At 31.7% G+C, this 19,412-nt stretch overlaps 1 protein-coding gene across 1 annotated transcript in view; it reads left to right on the forward strand.

Annotated features, from left to right (window-relative positions):
• Nucleotides 1–19,412, forward strand: part of LOC134705884 (probable serine/threonine-protein kinase pats1) — a 74,721-nt gene that overhangs the window by 21,442 nt on the left and 33,867 nt on the right. The window contains exon 3 of the mRNA XM_063564599.1: nucleotides 686–810. Coding sequence (XP_063420669.1) covers nucleotides 686–810 — 125 coding nt within the window. The remainder of the gene's footprint in view (nucleotides 1–685; nucleotides 811–19,412) is intronic.

A 19,412-nucleotide genomic window follows, 5' to 3' on the forward strand; every position in this document is an offset into this window, starting at 1 on the left:
TAACTTTTCAAATGTTTTGATGATTCTGTGCAATAAACAATTAAATTAGTATCTGTAATGTACCCGTTTTTCCGGATTAATTCAACGTGTTACTGAACTACCAAACCATTAAACCTTTGGATGGAAGAAGCTTTGAAAACGCATCGATTGCTATAAACGTGGGAAAAAACAATCAACGAGATCAGAAATTAAATACAAAAGCACACTCTGTTTTGCAATAACATATTTACCTTCATTTGAAAAATGCGGCAGGGTGTATAGATAAAAAAAAAAGATGTGCCAATGATACGATTCTCCATCCAAGTCACAATGTTTAAAAGTAAACCATTACGCGTCAAAGTATGGTCTCTAACACGAAGCCTCGGCTCATTCCGAACGGCAAGCTAAAAAGGGCCCAAAAATGACTTGTGTTAATCCATTCAAACGAGAAAATCAACGATCTAATCTTAATAAAAAAAACGAGAAACAAGAACCAATTATGAACCACATAAACAAATATCGAACATCGGATTCGTGACTTAGAACAGATGCAAACAAATGCAGCGGGTTTAAATATGTAACAACCCCAACCCTTATCTTTATAACTTTCGTCTCACTCCCTCCCTTTATCTCATTATGTCGTTTGGTTAATCCCTATGTAAATTGATTTTTGTATCACGACATCTAAACTGATTATTTTTTACAGAGTATATTGATTTTTGGTTGGATAACATTCACAGTTATGCTGTAAATGATGAAAATATAGCCTCAGAAACCGATACGTGGAATCCACCTGTTATAATAATTGGTACTAAAGTTGACAAATTACAGGTATTATATTTTGCTTGATTTCTCTCTAAAGTATAATTTACAAAACGATCAGCTAATTTGTGTCTTTCAGTTCGATATGAGTTGATGTATCTTCCGCTAAAAAATAAGTGCAATTTGTTGTCTGAAATATCACCTGACATTCCGAAAGTTTTGTAGTTTTATCAATTTTTATCAATATTGTCTGAAAGTCTCTCAGTTTATAGTGAGATGCAGTCAAGTTTAGCGTTTGATGGTTCATTGATAACATTCTGGCGTATCACAAACAAACAACTTGTAACGTCTCATTTCATTGGCCGAAAGATTCAAATACAACATATAAACGTGAAATTGACACAGGTAACCGACAATGGAATGTACTATGTTACCACGGACGTAAATAGTTTACTAATCTTTGGTCAAAAGAATTAAACAAATGTTTTGTTAATTTAAAATAGAAGGGTCGAAACGTTATATTTTTATCAATTATCTTGTACCGTATTATGAAAAATATAAGAATAAAATAAAATACATGTGCCGCTTTTATACGGATGAATATAGGAACCACTATTGATTTCTTCCATACTGACGTTAGGTTATTATCCTGACAATGTCGTAGTTACTTATAATAAGTATCTCATAATACTGATCCCTTGCAATAATTTATGATGGGTTGCACATTTCTCTCTATTTTTTCATGCTATAAAACAAACACACAGTAGCTAAGCATTTGGTCATTCAGAAATAACGTATCATAAACGGAGAAAATTATCCCCAAAGGTAGAAACAAAACAACAATAATCGTATTATTTGTGCACATGAATGAATTCAGCGAAGGCATGTTGGTGTAAAAATTTTTGAAATGTTACATCAGCGAAGATTATTTCGTTTGCATGTGTGGAACTATATAATAAATAAATACGTGTGAGAAATGTCGTAGTTTAAAAAGAACAATATAAATGTTCTGGTTTCGATTTTAATTGGATGAACAGTTATCTTTTAATTTCATACCGTAAGAATAGAGCTTTACATAACATTGTTGAACTATCCGCCACAGTGATCTATAGTATGCATGCGCATTTAAAATGAATTACGAAATCATCACATGTATGATAAACTGAAGAAATTAAGGATGACTAAATGCATGTACAAGAAGGAACTCACCTTTTTATCAATAAATTTAATGAATGAACACGCTTTTTAAAACTGACTGTTTTCTATGTTTCTATTTAAATAGTTACAGTATGAAATTTACGTTTCGATTTTCAACCAAGAATAGCAAAATAGTTAAGGTTAAATTCATGAAGTATATTGCTGGAGTTTATAAAGTACATTTTCTAAAAAAAAAAACATGATTACATGTTCTGAATTTTCTAGAATTGCGGGATTTTTTTTTCAAAATCTACCTGATTCCATTAAATAGAACATCTAGACACTAAAATACCATGGCATACACCATCTTCAGCCCAAGACATGACTCCTACAAATTCTCATTCTTTCCAAGAACAGTAATAGCCTGGAATAAATTACCGGAATCGACAGTGAAAACTCCTATTATTGAAGCATTCAAGACAATGGTGATTTTTAACCTGCACCACTGTACAGCATGCACCGTATTTTCTTTTAGATCGTTGATCTTTTACTGTAAATAGACATTACCAACACCTACGTAACGCACAAGTATTGAGTACTCATTATTGAGTTCAATTACAATAATTAAGAAGAAAAAGAAGTAAACTGAATCAGAAAAAAAAATCACACTATCCTATGTCGAAAACCTAAAACTTGCAAAAAAATATGAATAGTGAACATGAAAGTTTATAACACCGACCCGTTTACTAAAAAGAATCAAGCAATATCGTCAGTATGTAACTAAAAAGAATCAAGCAAGTTCCGTACTGTATTATAAACTAAAAAAAAAGGCAGGACTGAAAAGACTGAAATTTAAAAAGACGCCCCTCCCCCTGAAATCAAAATAAATAGTAGCTCCCTTTAATACGGACGACATCAAAAGATAAATGTAGGATAAAAAAAAACTTAATTCGAATAGTTTGGGGGTGGGTGGTAAAATTACTGCATTTTTTGTTTATTTTACACCAAATTTACATATATCTGTTCCACACCATATGAGTATTTGGACCATACGCGTACTATCCGGACCGTATACGTATACTCGTACAATCTGACCATACGCGTACGGTCGTACCGTACGAGTATACGCGTATGGTCCAGTTCGAGCTGACAATACATGTTTTTGGATCATATGGGCTAAATTTAAACAAACCTGAATCACAATCTTTATTTTTAGTTTTATAATTTGTTATCATTACAATTAGATGGATAAAATGAACAATTGAAATTAAATATTTGTTTGATTGTATATCTGAATTCTATTTTGGTACTCTCGCCCAAGGTGACACTCGATACCACAAGTAATGTAATTTTTTTACATTTACATTTTGTATTTACATGTTTGCAGTTTATTTATGTTCCTTTGCATTTGCATTTTTTTTTATAAAGTTTCTAATATTCTAAAACAATTGTCCTTCCACATTATGTTTACTTTCCGATATCGTCAATTTCAATGATCATAATTCAATTAATGTATTACTGATCGACATGCTAAAACAAGATATTAACAGATTTAATTAGCGTGAATTTTTTAAATAGTTAAAAAATAAAGTTTTTATTTCAATTACAATTGAACTTTTCCATATTAATTTGAGAGTTATGTTGATCTGTTACATGCATTTGTAACTTAAGCAACTTCTGAATGATATTAATCAGACGGTACGCCCGTATGAGTATTTTGAAAAAAGTACGCATACATGTACGGTCCAGACCATACGCGTACAGTCCAAATACTCATACGGTCTGGAACATATCCATATTGGTCAATCAAGAGAGGAGACAGTTGAATTAAATATTTCGATGGGGAAAAAAATCATATTTTAAAGTCTGAAATATTTCTATGGCTCAAAATTATAAAATCAATGAATTTTACACGTATATATGTATAAAAGCTAGAAATTAAATTGAATAACCAAGAACACAATCATGTGCGCGAATACGATGATGAAAGCTTTTAACGACCTTGACCAGCTGCGTGAATAATGATCTGTCCAGTTAACTTTATAGTACGTGTGTTCTGTTTTCGCAGGTGTGAGGCCGAAGGTTTGAATTGAGCAATGAAAACAATCGTTCCTTAAAGAGTTACATCTTAAAAGTTTGTTTGACTGATTATGTCGCACGACCTTTCGCTAAAATTGGTCGCAGTTAGGTGTATATCAATCTTTATCACCTATTAATCTTCCATCACAGAAAAAAAAGCAAACATATAAAAGCTAATAAACCACAACATCTAAAAGTCCATTCGTAATATGATACAACTTCTAACTAATGAAACAAATATTCCTAAAAAAACGAATGATGTATGATACAAATGTATAAATATGAAGTATTGGACAATGCAAGAAGTACTACACGACTTTCTAGATAAATGCTCGAGCATGACGGCATTTTTTAAACTTTCCAATTTTTCTGCTTAAGAGTCATTACAATAACAAAAAAAATTGAGTTTTTGCTCTTTGCTGCTAGAAACAAAATATCACACGTTAAGTAAGTATTTATTAACTGTCAAGGAGAGAAATGGGAAATAATTTTAACAGTCACTAAATTAAAGAGCTTTGGCGTGAATCGGAATACTGAACGTTTTATTGTTTTTCTTCAAACAGTTGTACACAAGTAAATTTAATAACAATATAAACCACAAAAAATGTAGATAAAAGCTGAAAATATATATAATTGATAAAGATAATCACACAAAACATTTAATTCACAGTCAAATAAGGTAATATGATACCGAATGGCACATCTCCCGATGATATCCATACTTTAAGACACAGTTGAACTTTGAATCAAATTACATCGGAATATGTAATCAAAGTGGGGGTCTTCGTTTTTATTTTCATGTAGCTGTCATAGAAAACGTCATTTGTGGCGACAGGTAAACATGCTTTTTTTTCGGCTTAACTTTTTAGATTTTCCAATTGTAGCTAGGATTTATATAAGGAGAAAAAAAAAGTAACAGTTTACTCAATCCTGTCATGTATATGTCACCATCCCTGTGTTTGAGATAAATGGCATCAAAGTTGTGCGATACGCTTAGAATTTAACAGAAAACGTATGAAAAAATTGAATACATCTTATATAGCGTTATTCCTACTCGAGGGTTTGAAAAAAATATGTGACGGGATCTGAATGGTAAATACTTTATTTTCACTTCCCCTGTCGGGTTTCGTAGTTTCCTAATTATTCAATATAGCATTGTATTGGTATAACTTTTTTTGTCCTGCACAACTAAATTTCACTCACAATTTTGTTTTCATTATGCAGGTTTTCTTGTATTTGAGAAATATTAATAATATTTCAGGCATTGTCAGGAATAGTGTTGCCATAGAAACAACAAATTTTATTAGCACTTATCAGTATTTTTGCAAATAGACTACTTTTTTTCAAGGCAACACATGCAATGGAATCCTACTCCTATGCACATTTAAAAAACCAATGATCGAGTAGTTGTGTTTTGCTTTTTGTCCAGTGTCAAACATTTCATGCATATTTCAAAAGAGAACAAAAACAATTAATTTAAAGAAACATTGTAGGTCCTGTTGTACTGACCAACAATCAATTCAAGGTAATAATTCAACACAATAAAAAATAGTAGAAAAAAGAAAAAGAGGCAGACTTCATCCTCTAAATAAATGATAATTGACCATCTCGCCTTTCTTTCTATGAAGGAAAACAGTACCTTTATTATGAACTGTTTTTCTCAATTATTCTTAAACTTTATGTTGAAATGACATATAGCATGTATAGCTATAAGTTTTGAGTAATATTGAATGATCAGTATCTACATGAAGATCATTTTTGAGTCGAAGTTGGAAAACAAGACAATTTCAAAAAAGGTCCTGTAATAGGAGTAGGCTGGGATTTGGGCAGACAATTTGAAATATCACTAGAAATCGGGATCAATTTGACAAGGACAGAAATTCCAACTGTCAACTAGGGAGCCCCTAATAGAATTGACACAAGGGTTCTTTAGCAAACAAAAAAACCAGCAAGGGCGGGTACGTTCGGCTGTCGACCCGATGGTCCCGGCAATCCATCTGACACTCTGTCACATTTCTGCACGTTTTGGCCGGCGAGGAATATTTCGAGATTTTTCAAAAAATTTCCGTTTCCATACGAGGACCGGTGGTTGGAAAATATACCATCCAGACAATTTTCATATAAGGGGTCCCACTGACTGCCTTCAGAGATGACCCGCTACGTTCATGCTTCAGTGATTCCATGTTTCCGATGAAAGGAGAAGGCGGGACCTCAGGGCCCCTGGATCCGCCTATGGTTAGCATTAGTAATAGACATTGGATTATTGAAATTTTTAGAAAATAACAATTATCTATAGTATATGGGGTTTTAGCAGCAAATTAAAATAAAATGTTGACAACATGATAACTCTTTACATAGGGTAACTTTAAAAGAATTATATACATGTTCATATTATTTGATTTCACTGAAAGCCCATAACAGAAAGTTGTTTCTCAAAATTAGTAAAAAGAGAAAGGTTTTACTTTGAAAATCTTTTTAACTACCAAGAAAAGTTAACGTGCATGCAGGGGCTCGGGCAATCCTCAAGTAGTCCACGAAATGTTCATTTTTAGCTCACCTGGCCCAAAGGGCCACGTGAGCTTTTCTCATCACTTGGCGTCCGGCGTCCGTCGTCCGGCGTTAGCTTTTACAAAAATCTTCTCCTCTGAAACTACTGGGCCAAATCAAACCAAACTTGGCCACAATCATCATTGGGGTATCTAGTTTAAAAAATGTGTGGCGTGACCCGGTCATCCAACCAAGATGGCCGCCACGGCTAAAAATAGAACATAGGGGTAAAATGCAGTTTTTGGCTTATAACTCAAAAACCAAAGCATTTCGAGGAAATCTGACATGGGGTTAAAATGTTTATCAGGTCAAGATCTATCTGCCCTGAAATTTTCAGATATATCGGTCAATCTGTTGTTGGGTTGCTGCCCCTGAATTGGTAATTTTGAGGAAATTTTGCTGTTTTTGGTTATTATCTTGAATATTATTATAGATAGAGATAAACTGTAAACAGCAATAATGTTCAGCAAAGTTAGATTTACAAATAAGTCAACATGACCGAAATGGTCAGTTGACCCCTTTATGAGTTATTGCCCTTTATAGTCAATTTTTAACCATTTTTCATAAATCTAAGTAATCTTTTGCAAAAATCTTTTCCTCTGAAACTAATGAGCCAAATTAATCCAAACTTGGCCACAATCATCTTTGGGGTATCTAGTTTAAAAAATGTGTGGCGTGACCTGGTCAACCAACCAAGATGGCCGCCACGGCTAAAAATAGAACATAGGGGTAAAATGCAGGTTTTGGCTTATAACTCAAAAACCAAAGCATTTTGAGGAAATTTGACATGGATAAAAATGTTTATCAGGTCAAGATCTATCTGCCCTGAAATTTTCAGATGAATCGATCAACCTGTTGTTGGGTTGCTGCCCCTGAATGGGTAATTTTGAGGAAATTTTGCTGTTTTTGGTTATTATCTTGAATATTATTATAGATAGAAATAAACTGTAAACATCAATAATGTTCAGCAAAGTAAGATTTACAAATAAGTCAACATGACCGAAATGGTCAGTTGACCCCTTTAGGAGTTATTGCCCTTTATAGTCAATTTTTAAACATTTTTCATAAATCTAAGTTATCTTTTACAAAAATCTTCTCCTCTGAAACTACTGAGCCAAATTAATCCAAACTTGGCCACAATCATCTTTGGGGTATCTAGTTTGAAAAATGTGTCCGATGACCTGGCCATTCAACCAAGATGGACGCCACGGCTAAAAATAGAACAGGGGTAAAATGTAGATTTTGGCTTATAACTCTGAAACCAAAGCATTTAGAGCAAATCTGACAAGAAGTTAAAATGTTAATCAAGTCAATATCTATCTGCCCTGAAATTTTCAGATGAATTGGACAATCGGTTGTTGGCTTGCTGCCCTCCAATTGGTAATTTTTAAAGAAATTTTGCCGTTTTTGGTTATTATCTTGAATACTACATGTATTATAGATAGAGATAAACTGTAAACAGCAATAATGTTCAGCAAAATAAGATCTACAAATAAGTCAACATGACCTAAATGGTCAATTGACCCCTTAAGGAGTTATTGCCCTTTATAGTCAATTTTTAACAATTTTCATTAATTCGGTAAATTTATGTAAATTTTTACCAAATATTTTTCTCTGTTACTAATGGGCAAGGTTCATTATAGATATAATTGTGAGAAGCAAGAACGTTCAGTAAAGTAAGAACTTCAAACACATCACCATCACCAAAATACAATTTTGTCATGAATCCATTTGTGTCCTTTGTTTAATATGCACATAGACCAAGGTGAGCGACACAGGCTCTTTAGAGCCTCTAGTTTAATAAAAATATAACTACCCAGATATCCTGCACTAGGATCAGGAATGCCTTAAGTAGTTCGCGCACATAATTATTAACTGTAATGAAAATATTAAAAACAAACTATATTGACGTTGGTCAGGTCAAGTTTTTCACCGAAAAACATATAAATTTTTTTTTTTGTAATAATATGAAATAAAACAGAAATGTTCATCGATTAAGTCATAGGCCGTGTTCACATTGACCTAAATTCGGTGTTGTGTTAGTGTAACTCACACGTAAACTAAACACAATTGCGTTCCCATTGATAAAACTCAATGTTTACATGTAGTTTAAATCATGTTTTACCTACACACAGTCGATAGTCAATGTAGGCCTTGTGTAGGTTAAGTGTACACAAAACTAGGCATTTAGGACATTAGTTTTATCGTGTATATATTTGAGGAGGAAACTATTTTTGAGTAAAATTGATAGTTTTGATAATTATTAGTTGTCTCAATTTTACAGATATTTTTTTGTTAAAAAAAATGAACGTACTTTATTAACCCCTAATCAAGACTCAAAGCAGCATCATTGCCGAACCCATAAGGCAGCAACCAATTGATTTTCGGGGGGCTATTATAGTTGAGTATAAAACATAAAGGCAAGGGGATGGGGTGGTGAGCTATGGATTTTGTTTTGGAAACAAAACATGTTTCCAGTTTTTTGCCCTGAAAAAAAATTGTTTGTTTCACCCTCAGCTGCCACTATATATAATGCTAAAATTGATTTTTACTTGTCACCAAAATTTTTCCTGCAAAAAATCAGTAGCTCACACCCCTCCCCCTCCATAAAAAATGAAGTAAATAGTTGCTACCTAATTCATTTGAAAAGGTCTTCCCGAATCGACTTGACGTACACAGAAATATTCGCCACTGGTCTTTACTCAAAAAACGATTCACGCATAAACGCACGACTTAAAAAAGTGTGAGGTAATTTATATGTTTGTCTAGTCTCTCAGATCCGTTAAATAACACGTTAAATAAATTTAAAAAAAACATTACCCTATTCCTGTACCAAATACTCCTTGGAGAAGAAATACCATTTGAAACGAACAGAAAAGATAAAAATGTAGTGATCCCTAATATCTCAATCCTTTTTTTCGGCTGTAAGCACGCTGTTGCATCTAACGTTTTCTAATGCATTATCTAGACATCTCTAGTATATTCAAACTGCTGCAAATTATAAAAATGGATTTCATAAAGTAGCAACCACTAAACTTAAAAAAAGAAAAAAAAGGGGAGGGTTATTTTTTTATCTGAGTCAGATTTTTTTTCGCGCGTACGTTTTTATTCCTTTTTTTTCGATGCTGGTGATCAAATATTTTTTTTCAATATTGAACACTATAATGTATGGAGAAACTCTGGAGTCAGAATATTTTTTTTTACCGTCTGTATGACCATTTTTTTTTTTTTTTATCAAATTGAGGATCGGAATATTTCCATTCCCATCCCCCACCCCACCCCACCCCCTTTTAAAGTCAAATGTTTGTTCCGTTACCGCTAGAAAAATATTACAAAAATGTAAATTCAGTTCTACGTAATGAACATTTAAATGACATATAGTTTACAAGTGAGAACAAATCTTATGTACAGGTAGCTAAACAAGGTGTATAGATGTGAACAAATGTAATGTGTGAAACCAGTGTACACTACACTAAACTAATTGTAAACATGTTTACTCTACACGGCGTTTGGTGTGAACACGGCCATAGTTGTAGTTGGCCAGGCCGTATATATATTTATATTAAATGATCAAATTTTATTATATTTCAAATTTATGAAATAAAAAAAGAAATTTTTCATTTGGTCCTGTCATTGTCAGCGATGGTGAGGTCACGTTTTATGAAGATTTAAAAAAAGAAATCTATTTTTTTTCTTATATCTTTGTATTAAATGGTCTAAATTTATAACAATTCAAATTTGACATAAATCCTTTGAGAAATAAAAAAGGCTATTAGCATTTTCGTTTAAGTCCAGTCATTAGTGTAACTCACCAACGGGAGATAACTCGTATTATGAGGAATATTGCACAATTGATAAGAACAAGACAGAAATTAATTGATTTTGTGTTTCTTTTTAATAGATGTAGCCGCATTATTTCACAACACTAAACCAAATGTTGTATTTATCTAAAAAATCCAAATTTTCGCCGCTGTTACCATGGTAACCAACCAATATATCTATGGCTTGGCATTATTTTACTGACCAGGCTGACAGGATCTACATATTAGCCAATTTTCAGAAAGATCGGTTACTATGTGTGTCGAAAAAGTTTAAGTGGTTACATAGATTAAGTATTAAATGATGGTTTGAATTTTCTCCAGAAAAACAAGAAGTTTTAAGACTTAAACGTACTAGGAGACTGTTGGACGTTACTGTGATAACCAAACTAAATATACTTTCTAATTCAGGGACCAGCGCATACAAAAACGACACATTGGAAGTAAAAAAAATACTCGTTCATTATGCATTAGTCACCAAGACTTTCTTGATGTCTATGTTTTTATGTCGTTAATCGGCCGGATGATTCCAACATATAATTTGTAAATCCCATATCTCTATGTATATATTGATCCTGCAATCAGCTAACTTTTGTACAAATAACAAGTACACAAACAATTTTTTTGTTTTATTTGTACTTTTACAAATAACGTATCCTGTTACCCCGCTTCTCTGTTTAGCAAGCAGTATATGTGGATATTTCTTTTTGCATAACTGTTCATTTTTGTTGGGTCCTCTTCGTAGTCCGCGTTTAAACTTTGTTGATTTCTTATTTTTTTTAGAGGCAATGATTTGGATTTTAATGGGGCACTAGCTGTCTTATTAATGTTCATGGATTTGACGTAAATTTTCATAGTGAATCTATAACAATATTAAAAGTGTAAAATAAACAATATACTGGACATGGGTTCGAAAATATGAAAGAGACAATAACAATCAAAACCAAGGAGTAAACAAAGACTCAAAAAACCAAAGGACATTTACATCAACAGTAATACATAATAAACAAGAAACAACACGAACTCCACTAAAAACCGGGATTGAAATCAGGTGCTCCGGAAGGGTAAGAATTTCCTGCACCGTATACGGCACCCGTCGTGTTATTTCTTTGTTCAGTTCGGTAATGATGGTTATTATGAATGAGGAAGAATATCAGATATGATTTCTGACACACATTTGTCATAAAGGCCAATCAGCTCATGATGGCGATCGTAAAATTTCTCGAGTGATGACCTTAATTTGATTGATTCATAGCCCTGTCTTGGCAACTTTTTAGAAAGCAGTATTCCTCGTTCAACAAAAGCAACGTACTTTGAGCTAACTCTAGAGTCACGTATCAATTCAGACGCATATACTCCATATGCTGGTGCCGCTGGGATGTTGCTAAACAGAAATGGAAAGTTGATTATAGGAAAATTAAAATCATCGCGTTTGTCATAAATTTTGGTATTCGTTTCGTGTGTATTTTAGTCTAGACGCCATTTATGCTAACCTGTCAAGATGACATCCGAATACCTCTGATTACAATATAAAGGATATAAACATGAATATAGATATAAATAGATATAAGACGCGTGCATTTGGATTTTTCTAAGTCTGCTTATTTTCATGTTACAGATTAAAGTTATTTATTACATTGGTTGCAATAAATTACATTGATTTCCCAATTAAATAAAAACCGATAATTTCACATGTGAAATAAACGTGGTTATTTCACTCTCTGACGTCATATAACAATAGGCGTTGTCAGGACGTCGATAACGTCGGATCAAAACAAATTGTGAATACGTAGTAAAAACATATAGTTCCTTACATTTTCTACATTAATTTCATAAAAAAAAAACATTAGCCAATGTAATAAAAAGTATAACTAATCGCCGTATTTGAATATCAAAAATAAGACAACTTGTGACCGAACGCCGCTATGGATTAAACTCGTGCTACGCACTTGTTTAATCCATGCGTCGTTCGGTCACGCGTTGTCTTATTTTTTATATTCAAATACGGCGATTAGTTATACTATAAATATTAAAATAATTGAACATGCATAAGCTTGAGCTATTTAAGAAATTATTAAAGACGCGTTTATTCAAAGTTGCACTGTTGGATCGATTATAGGATATACCTGGTATCGTGATTGAATGTATTTGATTGTTGATTTGCTACAGTAATCTTTTGTACATTTGAGTTTATTTGTTGGGTGTCTATGTATGTTGATATAGCATTTTATTATAAGCCGATGTCTTTTATGAACATATTTTATAATAACAAAATAGCTTTCAGCAATTTTATAAAGTTAAAACATGTAGATTAGATAACAAGTAAATGCATTGAAATTTTTACTTATTCATTAATGATTCTTTTTAACCTTGTAGTTTCGTGCATATGCGATTTTGAGTACATATACACATAGAAAAAGTATTGCAACACCTTGATTTTTTAAAACTTGAAAAATCAGCCTATTATTTTGAATGGAATATGATTAAATATTTGTAAAATAATATTGAAACGTAGTTAATGATAACATTGGTATTAAAACAAACAAAAAATGTATGAAAACAAAATGTTTCATCTAACCAAAATTTTTAAAACAAAATGAAGTGTTTTTGCACCAAAAAAAATGCATTTTACAACTTTTAATGTAGTCAAACTTTACAATGTCAGACATTTCAAAATTAATCTTGAGATGATTGTTCACATCATGGTTTATCGTTATACGCCAAATAATTAGTACTTCATGCGCAGCCTCCATTCAAACGAATAACCGCATCTTAACGTCTTCTGATTCCTTCCATAAGTCGACCAATGTGTTGCTAAGGTAGCAGCAACCATTCCTGACGAAATATATTGTTTATTTCATGACGTGTTTGAACTGGTGTGTCATTTCGTGAACTGGACGCCCAATAGCGTCCCATGTATGCTCGATATGGTTCAAATTCGGGCTGCGATCGGGCTAAGGAAGATAAACAGAATTCCATTGAAACAATGAATCTTCCTCCACGATGCTAATTTCCAACTTTGGCGAGCTCTGCACTATATTGAAAACGGGCAACTGTGTGTCTGTTCGTAGACAAAGGTCCCCAAAATGGTCTCTTCGCCTGATAGCCAGTAGTGAGGAGCCGATCTCGAACAATTCTTGTTTAAAGGCTCCTGTACGATCCACACTCTATTTTTAGGATTGTATTGTTTGCAATGGGTTTCCTTCTGACCAACCTTCATTATGCTTGATTTTCCCTAGAAGATGTTAAAGGGGGTCTTCTTGATCTTGGAAGGTCTTTAACATCGTTTGTTAACTGACATTTATTCTCAAAACGACTTATAATAGAATGGTGATGACCAACAATACGTGCAATTGTCACAGCGACATACCTGCTTCTCTCACGCTGATAATCTACCATCTCGCTGCAGTTAGGAGTTGTGGAGGACCCATTACAAGGTGTCAATCACATAACTTTATAAACTTGGTTATTTAAAGTGTTGAAAACAATGATGATAAAAACATCTGTTTTATTGTTTACGAGTACAGTAGCTGCATGTGCAGATAAGAACTTATCGATTCGATATTTATTGATTAAACTCAGGTGATATTTAAATAATGTTTAACGAGTTATATTTCATCAAATTATATCACAAAAAAATAAAAAGTTTTTTTAATTTGAATTTCAATTTTTATTGCAATACTTCTTTCCATGTGTATATTTAATATGTAAAGCGCTAGAGTAATTGTAGTGTGACATAATGCTCTTTACAAATGACTTGTGATAATAATTATAATTATTAGGTTCTGTTATAACAAGTATTATAATATAATACTTGTTATAACAGAACCTGCTGCATTGACTGATATATATATGAACGTTGTTCTATAACGTCAAAACGATAATGACGTGGGGTGACGTCATTCGGTATTGTTTAACCTTGTATCATTGTGGTATTAATTTTTTTTTTTTTATTTCAATCTAATTTGACAAAAATAAACGCTGAGAGTTTAATATTTCCTTTTGTTAAATAATTTTTTATCATGTTTATAAATCACTGTTATGTCAGTTCACGTTTTTCTCATAAGTGCCTTTCAAAGATCTTCAAACTATATTTTTGTAAAGTGTTTAGTATTTAATAATTATGTTCATCAAAACAAATCATTAAAAATAAATAATTGTGTCACTTCCAGGCTTTGGGTTATGCAAATTTGTAATTGTAATGCATGGTAACTTAAAGGCATTACATTTTTCTGAGTATTATAATTTAATGTGTAATGCAGCAGCTTTTGCATTACATATAATTGTAATTTAATACATTACTTGAGAAAAAAGCTGTGTAATTTCATCCATTACTTTTTTAACATACTAAATATTTTTCACAGATTGTTGAAGATTTTATGATTTCTGGATTAGTTAAGAACTTATCTTTAGGATGTTATTTTTCTTTTAAAGAATTGCTGTAAAAAGTGTGTGAATGTTTTCAAAACATCAATGAATACCTTGGCAAAAATTTACTATTGTCACCAATCCATTCAAAAAGACGCGGTTACCGAGACGGTAGCTAATTAATAATGTTGGATGTAATTAATAGTTATCCCACAAGGACGCTGTGTGTCAGTGTAGGGAAAACGGTACTATTTATTCTGCCATAGTTGACAATATTAACATTTTTTATATTTACCACTTTTCAAGATAAAAACCTGGATAAAACAGTTATATGTTGTGTTAGTTCTTTATTATTCTGTTTAAAAAAATAAAGCTAAATAGTATCATGACCAACTTCCCACGGTGCTAGGTTTTTTTTGTAATTATTTTATTTTTTATGATGAAACATGTGAAATAACATACTATAGTATTCGATACACATTTTAAAAAATAAAGTAATACTTGATAAATCTATTAAGTCATATGGATATAATAAGATATTGATATAGATATTACAAAAAGATTTTGTTAATTAATCAAAAAAAAAAAAAAAAAAAAAAAAAGCTGCTTCTAACAAATGCCATTTCTGATCCATTTTCACTTTTTGTACAGGGTTTAAGAAACATACAGCGTATTTTTCTATATTAATCCAATATTTTAAATATTCTACCCCACCACATTTTGTGGGGGCTATGTTCTTACACCTACATTTGTATATATAATATTTGAATAACAACAAAATATTGTTAACTGTTTTACTGTTGACCAAATCCTCAGACACACCTAAAATGACTTCTTTTGCACTGAAAGGCAGGAGAATGCCATAATTTTTAATCCAATTTATAACGGATAGCCAGAAGTTTTGTGATACATTACATTCCCAAAAAATGTGAAAAATATTTTCTTTATTTCCTGAACAAAAAGTACAAAGTTCAGTTTCTTTTTATTTACATTTCAATAAAAATGAATTATATGGTAGAATCCGATGAACAATCTCAAATTGGAAGTTTTGCAAAAAAGAGTTTCTGGATATGATGAATGGCATGGAATATATAGCATTCCAATCCTCATTCTGCATATTTAAATCTCTTTCCCATTTTCACGGGAAGATAAAGATAACACTTTATTGTCCTCCAAAAATAATGTATAGAAAAATTTACAAGATTTTGGTTCCTTTCTAACTTTATCTATTAATTTATTTTCAATAATTTCCAGTTTCGATATACCTTCTATTATACTTTTCCATCTCTTTGATATCGCACTTAAAATACTTTAAAATTCTACAAAATTAGTATTGATATCATACTTTTTTTTAAATTCATCATATGAGAATAATGTATTATTATCTGAAATCAGATCATTAATAAAAAATATACTATTTTCAACATATTTGAACCTCAAAATCATCTTGCCATCCATTTTGATGTTCGGATTCAGCCATATGGACTGGGTCAAAATTTCAGTATTGTTTTCAGCTTTAAGCTTGTTTTTTAACTTGGAAAAATTTACCAGGATATCATGCCAAAACTTTTTCTGCTAAATAAAGTAAACCTTCTTGACTTAAGTGTAAAATCTTGTCCCCCCCCCCAAATTTTTGTATATAACTAAGTAGCAAAACTTTCCAAGGAGAGTAGTTTTGGGAATCTAATAATTTATACAGCTAAGACATTTTTACACTATAGCAAAAATAATAAATATTGGGCATCTTAAGACCACCATCACAGTGTTCGGACATTATCACTTCCCTATTCACTTTATCAGGTTTTCCTTTCCATAAGAAGTTAAAAAATATGTTCTGAATCTCCTTCAAAACCACGGTGCTTGTTAATGTTATCCATGTCCACCGTCATTTTGCATCAAATTTGTCAAATTTTGCAATTCTTTTCGAATAAATCTCTAGAAAATATTTCAACAGGTTTCAAAATTCATATTATAAATATACACACTGCAGTTATTCATAGATAAATAACAAATATAGTGTACCCTAACATCCAATAACAGCGCTCCTAATTTGACTTCCTTCACCTGCCTTGGGTACACAAAAGGACAACCTAATGCTGGGAAAATTTAATACTATTGTTTTCCCTATACTGTGACATAAAGATATAAAGAATTCTTAAAACATTATCAATGCATTACTGGGCTATTGTGAAAACCTTGGCTGTAATGAATATTTGTATGTCCCCATTACTCAAAGAAACAAAGATCATTTTATGTCCCCACCCCTACATGCTGAATGACCTCATTCTCTATTTCTTTCAGAAAAGCCTTAATAAACAATCTGTATCCACTCATATCTTATCTTATTTAAAAAAAAAAAGATAAATAGTTCCATTGAAACAGATAAAATGGACAGTTCCACTCAATTTGTATTCATTTTATCCAAAATTTACAACAAATGCACAAATTCAAGATTTTTCATACTAATCTCCATTCCATGCTTTAGTATATGCCATATTGTGGTTAAAAATTTCAGAGCTTGTTATAAAATCTATTATTCTATCTTGAGATGATGAAAACAAAGATTTTGGACACTTTAAACATTAAATATGAAAAATACTCAGCTGTAAAGTTGCCGTTGTTGCCTGTATTAATCAATGAAAAAGCTGAATTATGTCCCTTGGGAGTATTAATTTCCAACAAAAGTCCTTTCAAACAGTAGGAAATGAAAAATTATTTATGTGTGATATAATAAAAGAAAGAACTACAAAAAGAAGCACTTTTGAAAAATTTACTGCATGAATTATCTAGAATGTGAACAATTCTTTACACAGGAGAGTATAAATTCTATGTAAATTTAACCTCAAGTGGGCCTCATTTTTTCTTAGATGTACAATACTAACACTGAAAATGCTTCCAATGTGACCAAATATTGCCTAATTCCATAAACAGTACAAACTAAACCAGACAATTTTCCATTTCAATAGATTATGTGTACAGAAATACCCAAGTGATACATTAATGGAGTTACGCAGCAAAAAAGGCAAACATTTCAGTAAAAAATATTTGTCGCGACTTGAATTCTAGTGTTCCCAATTTAAAAAATCATTGCAAAAGGTTACATCAAATACAAAAGAACTATAACATGGTGCATTTCATACAGTATAGTTAATATTGACATTCTAGAATAAAGTTTTATATCATTACCAGTCAATTTAACCTATCATGATGACTCAGCACTTTTCTCAACACAGTATTGTTATCAGTGAAAATTTTCTATTCTTTGTAATAAAAATCAAACGTACTAATCAAAAGCTTCAAAATAGTATAAAAGAATTGAAGTCTGATTTGACTTTGATTTCCCTTGCTATCTTCAGTATACTGTGACATAAAGATATAAGGAATTCTTATGACATTATTAATGCAATACTGGGCTATTGTGAAAACCTTGGCTATAATAAATACTTGTATGTCCCCATTACTTAAAGAAACATAGATCATTTTATGTCCCCACCCCTACATGCTGGTTGACCTCATTCTCTACTTCTTTCAGAAAAGCCTTAATAAACAATCTGTATCCACTCATATCTTATCTTATTTAAAAAGAATGATAAATAGTTCCATTGAAACAGATAAAATGGACAGTTCCATTCATTTTTTATTCATTTTATCCAAAATTTACAACAAATGCACAAATTCAAGATTTTTCATACTAATCTCCATTCCATGCTTTAGTATATGCCATATTGTGGTTAAAAATTCAGAGCTTGTTATAAAATCTATTATTCTATCTTGAGATGATGAAAACAAAGATTTTGGACACTTTAAACATTAAATATGAAAAATACTCAGCTGTAAAGTTGCCGTTTTTGCCTGTATTAATCAATGAAAAAGCTGAATTATGTCCCTTGGGAGTATTAATTTCCAACAAAAGTCCTTTCAAACAGTAGGAAATGAAAAATTATTTATGTGTGATATAATGAAAGAAAAAACTACAAAATGAAGCACTTTTGAAAAATTTACTGCATAAATATCTAGAATGTGAACAATTTTTTACACAGGAGAGTATAAATTCTATGTAAATTTAGTCTCAAGTGGGCCTCATTTTTTCTTAGATGTACAATACTAACACTGAAAATGCTTCCAATGTGACCAAATATTACCTAATTCCATAAACAGTACAAACTAAACCAGACAATTTTCCATTTCAATAGATTATGTGTACTTATATACCTATATGGAGTTATTTTCTTTCAGAACGTCAGGTCATTCTTTTTCAGAATCAACCCGGACGATACCATGTTTCAATGGTATATGCTCAAAGGCATAAAATAATGACCTGTGTAAGGTCATTATTTTCCTTGATTAACATGCAATCTATGATTTACTTCAAAATTTTATTCGTCTAATAGTTTTTTGGTGCCGATTTGGATATTCATTTTCTAAAGTTCAACCGATGATAGATGTAAAAGAAACCGTCATTGTAGACCCGCAATTTAATTTTAGAAACAAATAACGTGAAGTTTTGTTGAATTATCGCTATAATCATTATAAAGAAACATTGTCATATAGGTCAGATAAATTTTAATGTAGACTTTCATAAAATAAATCCAGATTTAACATATTGTTGTGTAACAATTTGAAAATCTTATTGAGTCAAACTGAATAGGTTGATTGCTTAAAGTCCAGTGGCAAATAGTTCATGCATGTTCAGAACGATACACACTGAATAGGAAATCATAC

Source organism: Mytilus trossulus, chromosome 2 (assembly GCF_036588685.1).
Source record: "Mytilus trossulus isolate FHL-02 chromosome 2, PNRI_Mtr1.1.1.hap1, whole genome shotgun sequence".
NCBI lineage: Eukaryota > Metazoa > Mollusca > Bivalvia > Mytilida > Mytilidae > Mytilus > Mytilus trossulus.